This window comes from Rhinoraja longicauda, chromosome 1 (genome assembly GCF_053455715.1).
Source record: "Rhinoraja longicauda isolate Sanriku21f chromosome 1, sRhiLon1.1, whole genome shotgun sequence".
NCBI lineage: Eukaryota > Metazoa > Chordata > Chondrichthyes > Rajiformes > Arhynchobatidae > Rhinoraja > Rhinoraja longicauda.
In genome coordinates this window covers 88,484,848-88,501,375 of record NC_135953.1, presented here as the reverse complement: position 1 = coordinate 88,501,375, position 16,528 = coordinate 88,484,848, and the positions used below count along the sequence as shown (strand labels likewise).

The window sequence follows — 16,528 nt, the reverse complement described above, 5'->3', positions numbered from 1 at the left end:
TGAAATGAATATGTACCTGAATCTCCTCACTTTTACATCTCAAACAACGCAACAATTTAAAGTGGACGGCGGTCTAGCTGAGACTGAATCCAATTTATTTTCAGCTGTTAGCCACTATTTTTGACTCACAGAAATAGAAAATCGAGACTAAACTTTCCTGGATAAATTATGATCATAGAATCAGAATCTTATTTCATCAACATACATCTCAGTTGGGACTATAATTAAATAGTTTTGTCTCCAAATTTCGGGTGTTTTCTGATGCAAATGGATGAAGCTTCACCTATATTTTGCATTGCAGGAAAGCTAAATCAATCAAACTAGACTGTGTAAAATCCAGTATTGCAGGATGCAAGAGGAAACCCGGCTAAAATACGAAGCAAAAAAAATAAAATCAGTGAAGCTGAATTTGGATTTCATATACTTACAAGATTGAGCATACTCCTCAGCATTCCCAACAATAACAAGGCAGACTCTGAACACACGGTGTGAATAGATGCAACCACTGTCCCACTTGAAGCAAGAACACCAAAGATAAACGACCAAATGGAATCCAGATCAAACTGCATTAAGAAAACACAGGCCCATAGATTTTGTTAATAAATGTAACTCTGGCTTTTTAAATCTATAATTAATAAATGTGAGGTGCTGCACTTTGGGAAGTTGAATGTACGGGGAAAGTGTAGTTAATGGCAAGACCATTAACAACATTGATGTACAGAAGGATCTGGGGGTCCAAGTCCATCACACACAGAAAATGGTAACACAAGTAGATAGTGGTAAAGAAGGCTTATGGTATGCTTGCCTTTGTCGATCAGGGCTTTGAGTATAACAGAAAGTCATGCTGCAGCCTTATGAAACTTTGGTTAGGACACATTTGGAGTATTGTGTGCAATTCTGGTCACCACATTACAGGGCAGAAGTGGACACTTTGGAGACGGAGCAGAAATGGTATACCACAAAGCTGCCTGGATTAGAAGGCACCGGCTACAAGGCGAGGTTGGATTAAACTTGGATTTTTTTTCTGGAGTATTGGAGGCTGAGAGGAGACCTGGTAGAAGTATTTACAATTAAGCAAGGTATAGATTGGGGAGACAGTCGGACCTTTCTCCTAGACTGGAAATGTCAACAACTACAGGACATAGTTTTAGCATCGGTGAGAGGGACAAAATTTAAAGGAGATGTGCAGGGTAAGGACATGTGTGGTGCTAGCGGTGGTGGTGGAGACAGATACGATAGAGACATTTAAAAGGTTTTCCGATACGCATGAGGATAAATGGAGGGATATGGATTACTTTCATCAGAGGAGATTAGTTTAACTTGCCACCGTGTTTGGCATGGACACTGTGGGCCGAAGGGCTTGTTCCTGTGCTTTCTGTATCTATGTGTCTCATGTTCCATGTAGTTAAAGGAAATCTTACTGCATTTATATGGGATCTTGGTGTGAATGTATATGGAGTTTTGTAGATGTATATGCAATTTTTGTGTCTCATTACCCAAGAAAAGATAACCCAGCAAATATTCTACCAATGATAGGTTTCCAGCATGAGGAAGGATTGAAAACTGCAGAGGTTATAGTTATGACGAATCAGGAAACTTACAGGGCTTGAGAGACATAGATACAGAAAGCATGAGGAGTGTTGACCAGGGATCAGTCTTAAAATAGACTGGGATAGGTTACTTTGGATTGAGATGAAGGGGTAACGAGAATTCTCTACCCCAGACATTTGGAGGTTCAATCACTTGCGTTATTTAAAGCAGAAATCAATATATTTCAGGACACAAAGGATTTGGGATAGTGCAGGAAAATGGTTTTGAGGTGGATGAGCCATGGTTTGGATGAATGGCAGAGCACGCTATAAGGACTGGATGGCCTTCTCCTGATCCAGTTTCTCAAGGTCTATGTTCTTAAAATGATTCTATTTTTTTTCATGCATTTGTATAATGCAGAGGCTGCTTAGCTCACCAGAGTCAATAATAGAGAATGTAGGAGTTTGCAGAGAATTGATAGGGTTAGTTTATTTTAAGAAACGTTAACTGCATTAACTTTTAAACTCATGTTATTTTATTACAGGGAAGAAGTTGGCTGAAGATGCTATTTTGGATACATTGGTGATGACACATGCTGGAATTCTGAAGAAAGAACAAATAGCTGTGGGTCAGTCAGCGCCTGTGGAGGAAATTGAACAGTCGACATTTTGTGGTGAGTGTGTGTGCGCGCGCGCTTATGTCTGTGTGCGCATGTTTATATGTGTGCGTGGGGAGATCGTGGTAGATGGGGCAAGAACTGGCAAACAATAGATGGATCCAGGTAAGGAGGGGCTGTTTGGTAATTGGAGTTAGATGGCGGAAGGGTGATAGCAACAGAGATGATATGTGGAGCCACCAAAAAGCAGCAGGTGATAGGATCTTGTAGGAAAAGAAGATTAAGCAAGGAACCAAATAAGGAAGGTAGGATGGGCATATGGAAACTGTAATGGTGGGAGAGAGGAAAGAAACACGGTGGCAGGGAACTGCTGAGGTGATGAGGATGTGTAAGAAGGAACTGCAGATGCTTGTTTAAACCGAAGATAGAAACAAAAAGCTGGAGTAACTCAGCGGGACAGGCAGTATCTCTGGAGAGAAGGAATGGGTGACGTTTCGGGTCGAGATCCTTCTTCAGACTGCGATGAGGATTTGCGGGTAGAACAGAAGGAGGGAGAAAGGCACAAAGGGAGGGCAGGTTCCCGAGAATTGGAGAATTCAATGTTTGTGCAGTTGGGTTGGAGACTACCCAGGCAAAATATGAGGTGCTGTTCCTCTAGTTCATATTTGGCCTCACCCTGACAGTGCAGGAGGCTGATCGAGGACAGGTCGGTGTGGGAATGGAAAAATAAATTAAAATGGTTTGTAACTGGGTGCTCCTGATGGTCATCATGTATAGAGCACAAGTGCTCAACAAAGATGTTGCTTAGTCTGCTTTTGGTCTCACTGATGTAGAGATGGCTACATTGAAAGCACCAAATGCAATGGACACAGTTTGAGGAGGTGCATGTGAACCTCTTCTTCACTTAGAATGGATATTCATATCCCCCTAGATGGAGGTGAGACAGGTAGGTAGAGACTGGTACTACATCTCCTATCGTTGCAGTGCAAAAAGCCAGGGGTGAGGAATGGATAGGGATGTGTGAGCAGTGAATCACCGAGTGCGTGGTCTCTGTGGAAAGTATAAAGAGTGGGGATAGGAAGATGGGCTTTAACCAGAGCAAGCCTTTACCGTGTGCAGCACTCGAAAATGGGAATACTTGTGCTCCAGTAATAGGTAGGATAAAGTTATGTGATTATTTTGGGTGGTTGACGGTGACAATAGTTTGTTGCGATTTTTTCCCAAGTGCGAAAAATAATGTGCCACATTACCAACCCGGCAAATAAAAGCAACACTGAAAATCAGCAACTTCCCAGTGAAAGTGTTCACTCAACTTGTACTTATCATTAAAATATTTCTGAGTTTCAGAATCTTATTCAGAAAATGCCAACTATATTTGGTAGGCCAGTATTTCTCTAATATAACAGCACCAACTGACCAATTCTAATCTGTTCTTCCCACAGAACGTGTGAAATCAACACAATAAAGCACTATGAAGCAAACAAAATTACAGATCTAACACTCCATTTATAGTAATGACATAAACAATTTATTTTTGTTCTGATATCATGTATACACCAGCAGCCCTGAAACTGTAAGCTTCTTGCTGACTCCATTTAGACTAGACCTCCGTTGCAGCTTGTTATCACATTATTTCTCCATGTGGGTTTCCAAGGTGCGAGGATTCATAAATGCTTTTCCCTAATTAATGGAAAAGGTGTCTCTCCTGGGCTTAAAGAAACCAATCAGGAAAAGGTTTATGGCAACGTTTCAGATTCTGTTAAAGACATGAGAATGTTTGTTTAGCAGCAAAACAGGCTGCTGCAAGCCTTTACTGTTGAAAATGTAACATTCAAAAATGCGAGAAATACATGTGCTCCAGTAACATGTAGCATAAAAAAATTGTGATCTAGGTCGCCTATTACAAATATCTGTTAAAATTAGGATCTGACCACTGTAGCATCAGTGAACTTGCATCATAATAAGCTATAAAAGTATCCATTCAGGTTACAAAATTAAATATCAAAAATGTTAAATACTGGGCGGCACGATGCTATAGAGGTATAGCTACTGCCTCACAGCGCCAGAGCTCGGGTTCGATCCTGACTACGTATGCTGTATGGAGTTTGTATATTCTCCCCGTGACCTGCATTGGTTTTCTCCGAGATCTTCGGTTTCCTCCCACACTCCAAAGACGTGCAGGTTTGTAGGTTAATTGGCTTGGTATAAATGTAAATTGTCCCTAGTGTGTGTAGGATAGTGGTAGTGTGCGAGGATCACTGGTCGATGCGGAGTGGGTGGGCCAAAGGGCCTGTTTCAGCGCTGTATCTCTGAACTAAACTAAATTAAACTAAACAGTACCAGCTAATTCCTTTGGATTGAAAAATAATTTGCTGCTTCGATCATTTGTCTTGTGAAATCCATCCAATTAGTCAAATAAAAGTATTTGTAGAGATTTGTGAAATCCTCATCCCATCAAGTTAGGGCAAAATAGAGTAGGTAACATATTATTCCATGTTACCCTTGAAACACATCCAAAGCATTTTAATAGTGGAAAAGACAATTATTCAAAAAGTAAACAACCAGCAGGTTAAAATCATAAGGATTACAGACCTGCAGTTTGTCTGGAAGTTCAGTAACTGGCTGCTGGAGGAAAAGGGCCATCAACAGAAAATATAGCTCGGGCACATTCGTATGTTTGGGTAGGAATGACTGCAGAATAGAGAAACCAGGGATATGACAAGCATCACGGTTTATTTCACGCACTGTTGATCTACCACCAGCAATTCTGCCAACGTTGAAACCTAAAAAACACAAAATCATAAGTTATTTTTACATTAAAATTTAGTGTAAAATGACTTTGTGTGACAAGCATGCAGTTTCTACTCAATACTACATGACAGATAATGGCAATTGGACAATTCAAATATATTATAAATAAGAGCTGTAATTTTTTTTAATCTGTGTGCAATTCTTGTCCATACCAAAGAAATATAACTAGATTTGCAATAATATCAGACGTGGCTGGTGCAATATATATTTATTTAAAAAAAATAAAAAAAATTGAGTTAATAGCTATTGGAAAGTACAAAAATGAGATACTGACTGTGGCTGTATTGTAATAAATGCAGACATTGGAGAAATGTACATAATGAGACTCATCTTGTAGATTTTTCATTCACTGTCCTACCATCATCAATCATCTTTGTCACCTCTTCAAAAAAATATCAGTCTATTTTATATGATTAAAACAATATTCTGCTGATTAAATTATTGCAAACCTACCACCATTGTACCTGGACACATTATAAACATAAAACATACTAAATCTTGACTAAAGAAGGTGTTATGTGCTAAGGTCACTTGTGTTATAATTCAATTTGTCACAACGGATTTCTAGGAAAACAGCACTTTGTTGCTTTTCGTAAATGTATAGATGCAGATAATTGTAATTGTACATTAAAATAATACTAATTGAGTAGGTTTCCATGAGTAAACGCATCACACTTCAAAGTCTTAATCATGAATGGTTAAGACACACATAATAAAACACACTGGTCAGGATATATCACTGTGCCTCCAGTGAAAATAATCTAATCAGAATGTCAGTTTGTGGATAAATCCATTTTAGATGTCCAACAAGTTATTTGTTTACTTTTAAAGGGTGCAATGGTTTTTGGTAAGGCATGCACAATCTGTTATTCTCCAGAAACGAGTTTGGGACATCAAGAATCAAACTGTCAAGTCAAAACTTTCAGGCCAGTTTTGTTATTTGGTTTTTAATAACAAGAAAGCAGTTTTATGCTTATTTTTTATTGATTTCACTACTTGTTCCAAAACCCACATGAACTGACTTCAAATTCTTAAATTGCCTTGGTGGAATTATTTGGAGAGACATTGTTCTTTCTCCCTGACTGGAAAATCTAAAATTGTAGACATGATACTAAGAATAATATCTAGGAATGAAACAATTTAAAAAACATAACATTTACCAACCCTCAAAATAACAAATGCTCTAGTCAAACCCCTGCCGATCCTCAGTCAATTGAGTACCTTCAGTGCTAAAGTCAGAATATTTTAAATCCAGAAATATTGCGACCATACAGAAAAATGGATGAGGCAGAGGACTGATGATGAACTTGTTGAGGAGTGTGTGATCCACATCTGTGTGAATTTCTCACTTTATGAACTACAAATATTTGGATTAACAATTAATAATCAAAGCTTCCAGACATCTAATCCAGTTACATAACTACTATACAGCAGTACACTACCTTTCACACATTCTGAGCAAAATTGTACACCAAATAAAATACATACTAAGCAATTCGGAAAAGCAAACGAACATTGCAGATGTACCAGCTATACTTTGCATAAGATTTCACACATACCTAATACAGTGCCAATTTTATTTGTGAGAACAGAGTCCGTCTGGTCGAGCCAACCTCCTCCAGAAAGCCCTTCTTTAAATTTGGCAAGGATCGATTGGTTGCTCAGTAGTATAACAAGAATTCTCATTGCTGCAGTGACAGTTGTGGGATGCAAGTGTTCTTCCATGAAAGTTAGAAGCCAGTCAAAACCCAAAACCTTCACCAATTCTTCACAAGCTCTATATTTTTTGAAAATGTGAGTGGATTTTAAAAGTAAAAAAGTAAAAGACAAAGTAAGCCTAAACCAATAACTTGAAAGTGCACAGAAAATGGGTAACAAGTGATTTAACTAGAATTATGCAAGGTCAACTTTACATTCTGCATTTAGAAATAAATACTAAACAATATAGAGGCTTTTCAGTCATGCACCACGGACTCATAGAAGAAAGGATGCCGCGCTGAAAACACTCTGGATTAAGTTGGTATTTACATGCGGTCAGAATGAATTATTCCTGATGTCACAGCCAGCCAATATAAATATCTGATAGGAATATTGAGGCAAATATATCATTTACACAGACACATTAAGCTAATTTGAATGTTACAAAATGACCAGAAAATATAACTGAAAGAATTTTTAATTTTTTTATTTCTCACACCACTATTCAATTCCCCCCAGAGATCTCATAATTCTAAATGTGGAATCCTGAAGGTACTGAATAAATAACTTAAAAACTACCGCAAAATGGTAACATGATTTAAGTAAAACCTACTGCAGATTAACATTGTTTTTTTCCTTTGAAGTATGCAGTAGCTTTAGCAAGACGTCCAAGAGTCTATTTCTCAGTAGAATAGTATTGGCTGATACAAGGCCACCAAAATCATCATCGACACCTGGCAAACATATAAAATAAGATTTTTCAAGACTAGACTGCAGTGCGGCCTTTTATTTAGCATTATTTTTACGTTCATAGAAGCATCAAAAGGCTGAACAACTCTTGGTTGCCTCTACAACAAATGGTAAAAAAGAAATTCAATCTCAATAAACATTAATTTGGGTGCTCACATTCAATCTCAAATACATCGCTATAAAGGAGACAGAGGAGAGCATAAGAAAATTAGCTGGTGACAGATAGAAATGCTAAAGGCATGGAGAGATTGAAGGATAAAGTTTAAAAGGCTAAACAAAGCAGGAAATGTTTGCTTCACTAGTGATGACATGATGAAGGATCACAGATTTTACAAAAGAATAGTTTACATATTGGCAATTTATCTTCGGTACAAGATTTCAAACAAATTATTGCTTCCCTCTCTCCACTCTTATCCCGAATATCAAATGCCTTATTTTGAGTCTGCGATACCTGGTTGTGGACACCAATAATATCAAATAACTCAAAAGTTTTCATGGTCTCTGGCCAGCCAACATTTTTCATCATTGTCCACCTTTTTTTCAATCCTGAACTTCCTTAGTTAATTATGGACGATTCATCCTTCTCAGAGTTTTTAGTCTCGATTGATCTCAGCAAGTTGTTCAGCAAAGTTCCATCCAGCCCATGGGATCCAAGGAGATGTGACAAGTTGAATCCAAAATTGCCTTAATGTCAAATGCAAGGTGCAATGATTTTTCAGGCTTTTATTGACCGGGAGCCGATGTCTATCACTCTGCAGGACTCAGCATCATGTCCATGTGCTTATTGTGATACATATTAATGATTTTGATTAAATGAATAAACAATGATTATGTTTGCACATAATACCAAAAATTATAGCATAGTTATCAGTGAGGAAGTATGTTATAGAGTGCTAGAAGATATAAACTGACATGCATTGTTAGCTCAGCGCAAATGAAAATTATAATTAAATTTGGAGAAATGCGAGGTACTACATTCAAAGAAGGCAAACAAGATCAGGATATATACTATGCGGTAGAATATTTAACAGTCCTAAGCAATAGAAGGATGTTGAAGATCTTGATCCATGATAGCAGAAGAACATAAATAAGATGGCTGGGAACGCATATAGGCCACATGCTTCTTATGGTCAAGGCAAAAAATGAAAGAGGGAGGAAATTGTGATGGAATGGTATAAAATACTAATTATACCAGAGCACGAAAACTGTCTACAGTTCTGGTAAATGTGATGAACAAGATCCACCCCAATTCTCTTGGCAGTGAGAACAGTAATTAGAGGTGCAATTTGAGGAGAGTTGAAGAAAATGTTTACATGTACAACATTGGGGTCTGGAACTCATTGACTTGGATCTTGGAAGGAAAAATGCTCCCACTATACCCACAGCCCTTCTTGGAAACTCCATATTTTTAACTCAAACTAGTTTTACAAAATAAGAAACTTGCCAAGTTCAATATTTATTTAATTCTAACATAGAATTTATTTATATTGCAATAAAAATGTGTATATTGGTACAACCTCTACATCATGAACAACGGATACAGTAGATTGGGTTGGAGGAGGTGCAAGTGAACCTCTGCCTAACCTGAAAGGACTGTCGGGGTCCCTGGACAGAGTTGAGGGAGGAGGTAAAGGGACAGGTGTTGCATCTCCTGCGGTTGCAGGGGAAGGTACCTGGAGAGGGGGTGGTTTGGACGGGAAGGGATGAGTTATAACCATATAACCATATAACAACTACAGCACGGAAACAGGCCCGTTCGGCCCTTCCAGTCCACGCCGACCACTCTCCCTGACCTAGTCTCATCTACCTGCACTCAGACCATAACCCTCTAATCCCCTCTTATCCATATACCTATCCAATTTACTCTTAAATAATAAAATCGAGCCAGCCTCCACCACTTCCACCGGAAGCCCATTCCATACAGCCACCACCCTCTGAGTAAAGAAGTTACCCCTCATGTTACCCCTAAACTTTTGCCCCTCAAATCTGAAGCTATGTCCCCTTGTTGGAATCTTCCCCATTCTCAAAGGGAAAAGCCTACCCACGTCAACTCTGTCCGTCCCTCTCAAAATTTAAAAAACCTCTATCAAGTCCCCCCTCAACCTTCTACGCTCCAAAGAATAAAGACCCAACCTGTTCAACCTCTCTCTGTAGCTTAAGTGCTGAAACCCAGGCAACATTCTAGTAAATCTCCTCTGTACCCTCTCCATTTTGTCGACATCTTTCCTATAATTTGGCGACCAGAACTGCACACCATACTCCAGATTCGGCCTCACCAATGCCCTGTACAATTTTAACATTACATCCCAACTTCTATACTCGATGCTCTGATTTATAAAGGCAAGCATACCAAACGCCTTCTTCACCACCCTATCCACATGAGATTCCACCTTCAGGGAACAATGCACAGTTATTCCCAGATCCCTCTGTTCCACTGCATTCCTCAATTCCCTACCATTTACCCTGTACGTCCTATTTTGATTTGTCCTACCAAAATGCAGCACCTAACACTTATCAGCATTAAACTCCATCTGCCATCTTTCAGCCCACCCTTCCAAAAGGCCCAAGTCTCTCTGTAGACTTTGAAACTCTACTTCATTACTAACTACACCACCTATCTTAGTATCATCTGCATATTTACTAATCCAATTTGCCACACCATCATCCAGATCATTAATGTAAATGACAAACAACAGTGGACCCAACACAGATCCCTGGGGCACTCCACTAGACACTGGCCTCCAACCTGACATACAATTGTTAACCATTACCCTCTGGTATCTCCCATTCAGCCATTGTTGAATCCATCTTGCAACCTCACTATTAATACCCAACGATTTAACCTTCTTAATCAACCTTCCATGTGGAACCTTGTCAAATGCCTTACTGAAGTCCATATAGACAACATCCACAGCCTTGCCCTTATCAATTTCCCTGGTAACCTCTTCAAAAAATTCAAGAAGATTAGTCAAACATGACCTTCCAGGCACAAATCCATGTTGACTGTTTCTAATCAGGCCTTGTTTGTCCAAATAATTATATATATTGTCCCTAAGTATCTTTTCCATTAATTTCCCACCACAGACGTCAAACTAATAGGTCTATAATTGCTAGGTTTACTTTTAGAACCTTTTTTAAACAAAGGCACAACATGCGCAATGCGCCAATCTTCCGGCACCATCCCCGTTTCTAATGACGTTTGAAATATTTCCGTCATAGCCCCTGCTATTTCTGCACTAACTTCCCTCAATGTCCTAGGGAATATCCTATCAGGACCTGGAGACTTATCCACTTTTATATTTTTCAAAAGTGTCCGTACCTCCTCTTCTTTAATCCTCATAATTTCCATCACTACTCTACTTGTTTCGCTTACCTCACATAATTCAATATCCTTCTCCTCGGTGAATACCGAAGAAAATAAATTGTTTAATATCTCCCCCATTTCTTCCGGCTCAGCACATAGCTGTCCACTCTGACTCTCTAATGGACCAATTTTATCCCTCACTATCCTTTTGCTATTGACATATCTGTAGACCCCCTTGGGGTTTACTTTTACATTACTTGCCAAAGCAGCCTCATATCTTTTTTTCGCTTTTCTAATTTCCTTCTTAAGATTCCTTTTACATTCTTTATATTCCTCAAGAACCTTATTTACTCCCTGCCGCTTATATTTATTGTATATCTCCCTCTTTTTCCGAACCAAGTGTCCAATTTCCCTGGAAAACCACGGCTCTTTCAAATTATTATTCTTTCCTTTCCACCGAACAGGGACATAAAGACTCTGTACTCTCAAAATTTCACCTTTAAATATCCTCCATTTCTCTATTATATCCTTTTCATAAAACAAAAAGTTCAATTTCACTCCTTTTAAATCCTTTCTCATCTCCTCAAAATTAGCCTTTCTCCAATCCAAAATCTCAACCCTTGGTCCAGATTTGACCTTCTCCATAATGATATTGAAACTAATGGCATTGTGATCACTAGACCCAAAGTGCTCCTCAACACATACCTCCGTCACCTGACCCGTCTCATTTCCTAACAGGAGGTCCAACACTGCCCCTTCTCTGGTAGGCACCTCTACGTATTGCTGCAAAAAACTATCCTGCACACATTTTACAAACTCCAAACCATCCAGCCCTTTAACAGAATGTGATTCCCAGTCTATATACGGAAAATTGAAATCACCCACAATCACTACTCTGTGCTTACTACTAATATCTGCTATCTCCTTACATATTTGCTCTTCCAATTCTCGTTCCCTATTTGGCGGTCTATAATACACCCCTATAAGTGTGCTAAACCTTTCTCATTTCTGAGTTCCACCCAAACAGCCTCCCTAATCGAGCCTTCTAGTCTGTCCTGCCAAAGCACTGCTGTGATATCCTCCCTGACAAGCAATGCCACACCCCCACCTCTTGCCCCTCCGATTCTATCACATCTGAAACAATGAAATCCTGGAATATTTAATTGCCAATCGCAACCCTCCTGCAACCATGTTTCACTAATCGCCACAACATCATACTTCCAGATGTCAATCCAGGCTCTAAGCTCATCCACCTTTCTTACAATGCTCCTAGCATTAAAATATACACATTTAAGGGACCCATCATTTCTTATTCTCAGTTTATTTCTTTTCCCTTCTTTCTCTCCTACATATTGGGTCTGAGTGTTTCCCTTTTCTGCCTCCTGCCTCGCACACTGCCTATTAGCTATCTGTGTTTGAGTCCCTCCCCCCAGGGAGGGGCTCCCCAGGGAGTTGAGGAAGGAACGATCTCTGTGGAAGGCGGAAAGGGGTGGAGATGGGAAGATGTGACTAGTGGTGGGATCCTGTTGGAGGTGGCAAAAATGTTGGAGGATTATTTGTGTATGCATCGGCTGATGGCATGAAAGGTAAGGACTAGGGGGACTTTGTCTCTGTTGCGACTATGGGGAGGGGAACCCCCGTTCCCTAAAGAATGAGGACATCTCTGATGTCCTGGTATGGAACACATCATCTTGGGCGCAGATGCGGCATAGGAGGAGGAATTGGGAGTCGGGGATAGAGTCTTTGCAGGAAGCAGGGTGGGAAGAAGTGCAGTTGAGATAGTTGTGGGAGTCAGTGTGTTTGTAATAGACGTCAGTCGATAGTCTGTGATGGAGACTGTGAGATCAAGAAAGGGGAGGGTGGTGTTGGAGATGGTCTAAGTGAACTTGAGTGCAGGATGGAAATTGGTGGTGAAGTTAATAAAGTCCATGAGTTCTGCATGGGTGCAGGGGATAGCACCGATGCAGTCGTTAATGTAATGGAGATAAAGTTTGGGAATAGGGCCAGTGTACATCTGGAACAGGGATTGTTCAATGTACCCAACAAAGAGGCAGGCATCGCATAGATTGTGAGTGCCCATAGCTATGCCTTTGATTAGGAGCTCAATATACCCTATTAAGAGGCAGGCATAACTGGGGCCAATGCAGGTTTAAACCAGCATCTGCAGTTCCTTCCTACACAGGTGACAAGACATGTCATTTATCAATTTGATGAATGTAGAATGTTGTCATCTGATTTTGTATTTCTTATAGGACAGTTATCTTATACTTTTTATGGTGATTCTGATTTCACATTCCTGTACTGTTGTGTTATTGTGGTTGATGTCAAGTGACATAGCCAAAGGTTCATTGAAAAGGTATAAGCTAGCCTCCCACTTTGGAGACCAGTAAACATTGGTACAATTGGTCAGCATGGACATGCTAGGTTGAAGACCTTTTTCTGTGCTGTATGACCCTTCTCTCTGATTTTTGAATGCTAGTCAAAAGCCACACGGTTGTGGAAACATTCTGACCCTAATTGAGAAGAACTTCAGATATTTTGTTCACGTTTATACTATCTTAACAGAGTACAGTGAAGTAGTATGATATAATTCTTAAATGAAATATCACTTTTTATCCGAGAATCTCATTTATAATAGTTGTATAAAATGCCAATGCATGAATTGCTCTCAGAACTGATGGGAATTTAAAATCAAGATTTATTTTACAGTACAATACGGAAACAGCGTACAGTCAATTGAGGACATTGGTTTAACATATGTCATCTAGCAAAGACACAAAAACAGTTAGAAAAATAAAAATATACTGCTCACCTACTTCCTTTTCCTCACTAATAGCTTCCATGGTAATAAACTTTTCACAGACTGCAAAAGTGGGTAACGTGGAGGAAAGAAACTGACCAAACCTTGGTATAAAAGAAGCAATAAATTAATAAAATAATTTGTGCGCAATACATATATCAGACATTTTTAACATTTCATTGTATTCAGAATAAAAATTCTCCATCTCTTCTAAACAGGCCTCTAAATATTTCCTTAGACTGGGAAAACAAAAATAATAATTTTCATATGATTTCCCATAGATTATTTATGGAAATGGCCGGAGAAACAGCAGATGACATTTAATCCATTCAGGTATAAGGTACTGCACTTTTAGAGGTAGAATGTAAGGGGAAAGTAGACACTTAATGGCTAGACCTAGCATTGAGGTAGAAAGGGATCTTGGGGTCCAATTCTAAAACTCACTGAAACGGGCAACACAAGTAAATAGAGTGGCGAGGAAAATTCACGGCATGCTTGCCTTCTTCGTTTGGGGAATTGGGAATAAGAGTCAGGAAGTCATGTTGCAGCTTTACTGGACTTTGGTTAAGACGCATTTGGAGTAATGTGTGGAATTCTGGTTGCCTCATTACAGGAAGGATGTGAAATCTTTGGAGAGGGAGTAGAAGAGGTTTACCAGAATGCTGCCCGGATCAGAGGGCATTAGGTTTAAAGAGTAGTGGGACAAACTTGGATTGTGTTCTCTGGAGTGTCGGAGGCTGAGGGGAGACCCGATAGAAGTTAGGTCTATCAGGTCTCCCCAGGATGGAAATTTATAAAAATTATGAGGCATAGAATGAATGAATGAATGAATTAATTAATTAATATGTTTATTGGCCAAGTATGCAGATACAAGGCATGTGCGTTGGTGCTCCGCTCACAAATTACAACACAAACATACAGTTAACAATTAAGAATAAAGCATAAACACATCAAAACAATAAGGATACACCATAAGGATACACCATTACGGTCTCAACATGTGGGTGAAAATAAACCAGAGCAAAAAAGAGACTACAGACTTTGGTTATTGAGTAGAACTATCACTCGTGGAAAAAAAGCTGTTTTTATGTCAGGCTGTGGCTGCTTTGACAGTCCTGAGTCACCTTCCAGAGGGAAGTGCTTTGAAGAGTTTGTGGCCAGGGTGAGAGGGGTCAGAGATGATCTTGCCCACTCGCTTCCTGGCCCTTGCAGTGTACAGTTCGTCAATGGGGGGGAAGGTTGCAGCCAACAACCTTCTCAGCTGTGCGAACGATCCGGTGCAGCCTCCGGATGTCATGCTTGGTGGCTGAGCCAAACCAGACCATGATGGAGAAGGTGAGGACGGACTCAATGATAGCAGTATAGAATTGGACCACCATTGCCTGTGGGCAGATTGTGTTTCTTCAGTCTTTGCAAACTCCAGTCAGTCTCTGAGTAGGTGTGAATTGCTGCTTGGGGAGGAGTGGGTGGGGACGGATCCAGTCTTTGCAAACTGGAGTCAGTCTTTGAGTATGTGTGAAGTGGTGTTTGGGGGTGGGGGGAGGGGGTCCCAGGGTTATGTTTCTGTTTCTCGAATAGGGTAGACAGTCAGTAGACTTTTCCAAAGTTGGAAATGTCAAAGATTAGAGGGCATAGCTTTAAGGTGAGAGGAGCAAAGTTTAAAGGAGATGTGCAGGGCATGATTTTTTATTTACACAGGATGGTGGACGCCTGAAACTTGCTGCCCGAAATGGTGGTGGAAGTAGATATGACAGTAGCATTTAAGATGCTTTTAGACAAACACATAGGTATGTAGGGAATGGAGGAATATGGTTCACATGCAGGCATAAAAGATTATGCAAGGACATTGTGGACCAAAGGACTTGATCCTGTACTGTACTATTCCATGTACTTGTATCCCATTTGCTACCAGGTAAAAAGATTGTCAATTGAGTAAAATAATGAATGAATAGGTATTATTGACAATACTAAAATATTAATTGTAACATTCACACTCAAACTTATTTTTGAATATCTTTAATATATTTTCAATTATGGCGACTGCATTCAGAGATGTGGCAATGTGGAAATGGATTTGCACAACATTCAATTTCATATGCAGTTCTTCAGTAAATTAAAAAAATCATGCCTGCATATGGTGAGACCTAGACAATGTTTGGGCATTGAAGTGTCAGACAACGACCATCTCCAACAAGATAGTCTAACCACCTACTCTTGGCAGGGTAGCACAGTGGTAGAGTTGCTGCCTTACACCGCTTTCGGTGCCAGGGACCCGGGTTCGATCCCGACTGTGGGTGCTGTCTATACAGAGTTTGCACGTTCTCCCCGTGACCGCGTGGGTTTCCTCCGAGATCTTCGGTTTCCTCCCACACTCCAAAGATGTACAGGTTTGTAGGTTGATTAGCTTTGTAGAAAGGTAAATTGTCCCTATTGTGTGTAGGATAGTGTCAATATGCAAGGATCGCTGGTCGGCGCGGACTCGGTGAGCCGAAGGGCCTGTTTCCACCCTGTATATCTAAACTAAACAACATTATCACTGTCAAGCCCCTTACCATCAATATCCTGAGGTCACCACTGACCAGAAATTCAACTCAACCTTGTACAAAATTGCCATGCCTTCAAGTTACTGCACATCCTGTAGCAAATGATTCACCTTCTGACACTTCAAGGCTTTCTATTAATAAAATTTTCAAAGGATATGCAGTATTTAGACAGTTCACTACAAATAAATTCATCAGTATCCTTTTTATGCCTGGACTCTACCTGAGTAGATCATTGGTATTTGGGAATCCATGCAGCAGAAGACTGAGTGCATTACTGATGGCTGCAATGGTCGACTGTGACAGAGATGAATCTTTCAGAGTAAGCAGCAGTTTTGGTATCAGCTGGAAATCCCTCATTAACCTGGCATTTCTTGAAGCTTCACTGTGAAACAAAATTAAAGTAAAAAAAATTTTGGTAATATTTTCTACAGCATGTGAACATTTATTGACAAAATACTTTGAAAAAGTTTAATAAT

The 16,528-nt window shown here is 39.8% G+C and overlaps 1 protein-coding gene across 3 annotated transcripts in view; it reads right to left on the bottom strand.

Moving 5' to 3' along the window:
• Positions 1 to 16,528, bottom strand: part of wdfy3 (WD repeat and FYVE domain containing 3) — a 271,504-nt gene that overhangs the window by 105,818 nt on the left and 149,158 nt on the right. For all 3 annotated transcript variants that reach the window (XM_078402045.1, XM_078402054.1, XM_078402063.1), the window contains 6 exons: positions 16,273 to 16,434; positions 13,522 to 13,613; positions 7,269 to 7,389; positions 6,517 to 6,734; positions 4,739 to 4,929; positions 429 to 563 (listed from right to left, as the gene is read on the bottom strand). In XM_078402045.1, coding sequence (XP_078258171.1) covers positions 429 to 563; positions 4,739 to 4,929; positions 6,517 to 6,734; positions 7,269 to 7,389; positions 13,522 to 13,613; positions 16,273 to 16,434 — 919 coding nt within the window. The remainder of the gene's footprint in view (positions 1 to 428; positions 564 to 4,738; positions 4,930 to 6,516; positions 6,735 to 7,268; positions 7,390 to 13,521; positions 13,614 to 16,272; positions 16,435 to 16,528) is intronic.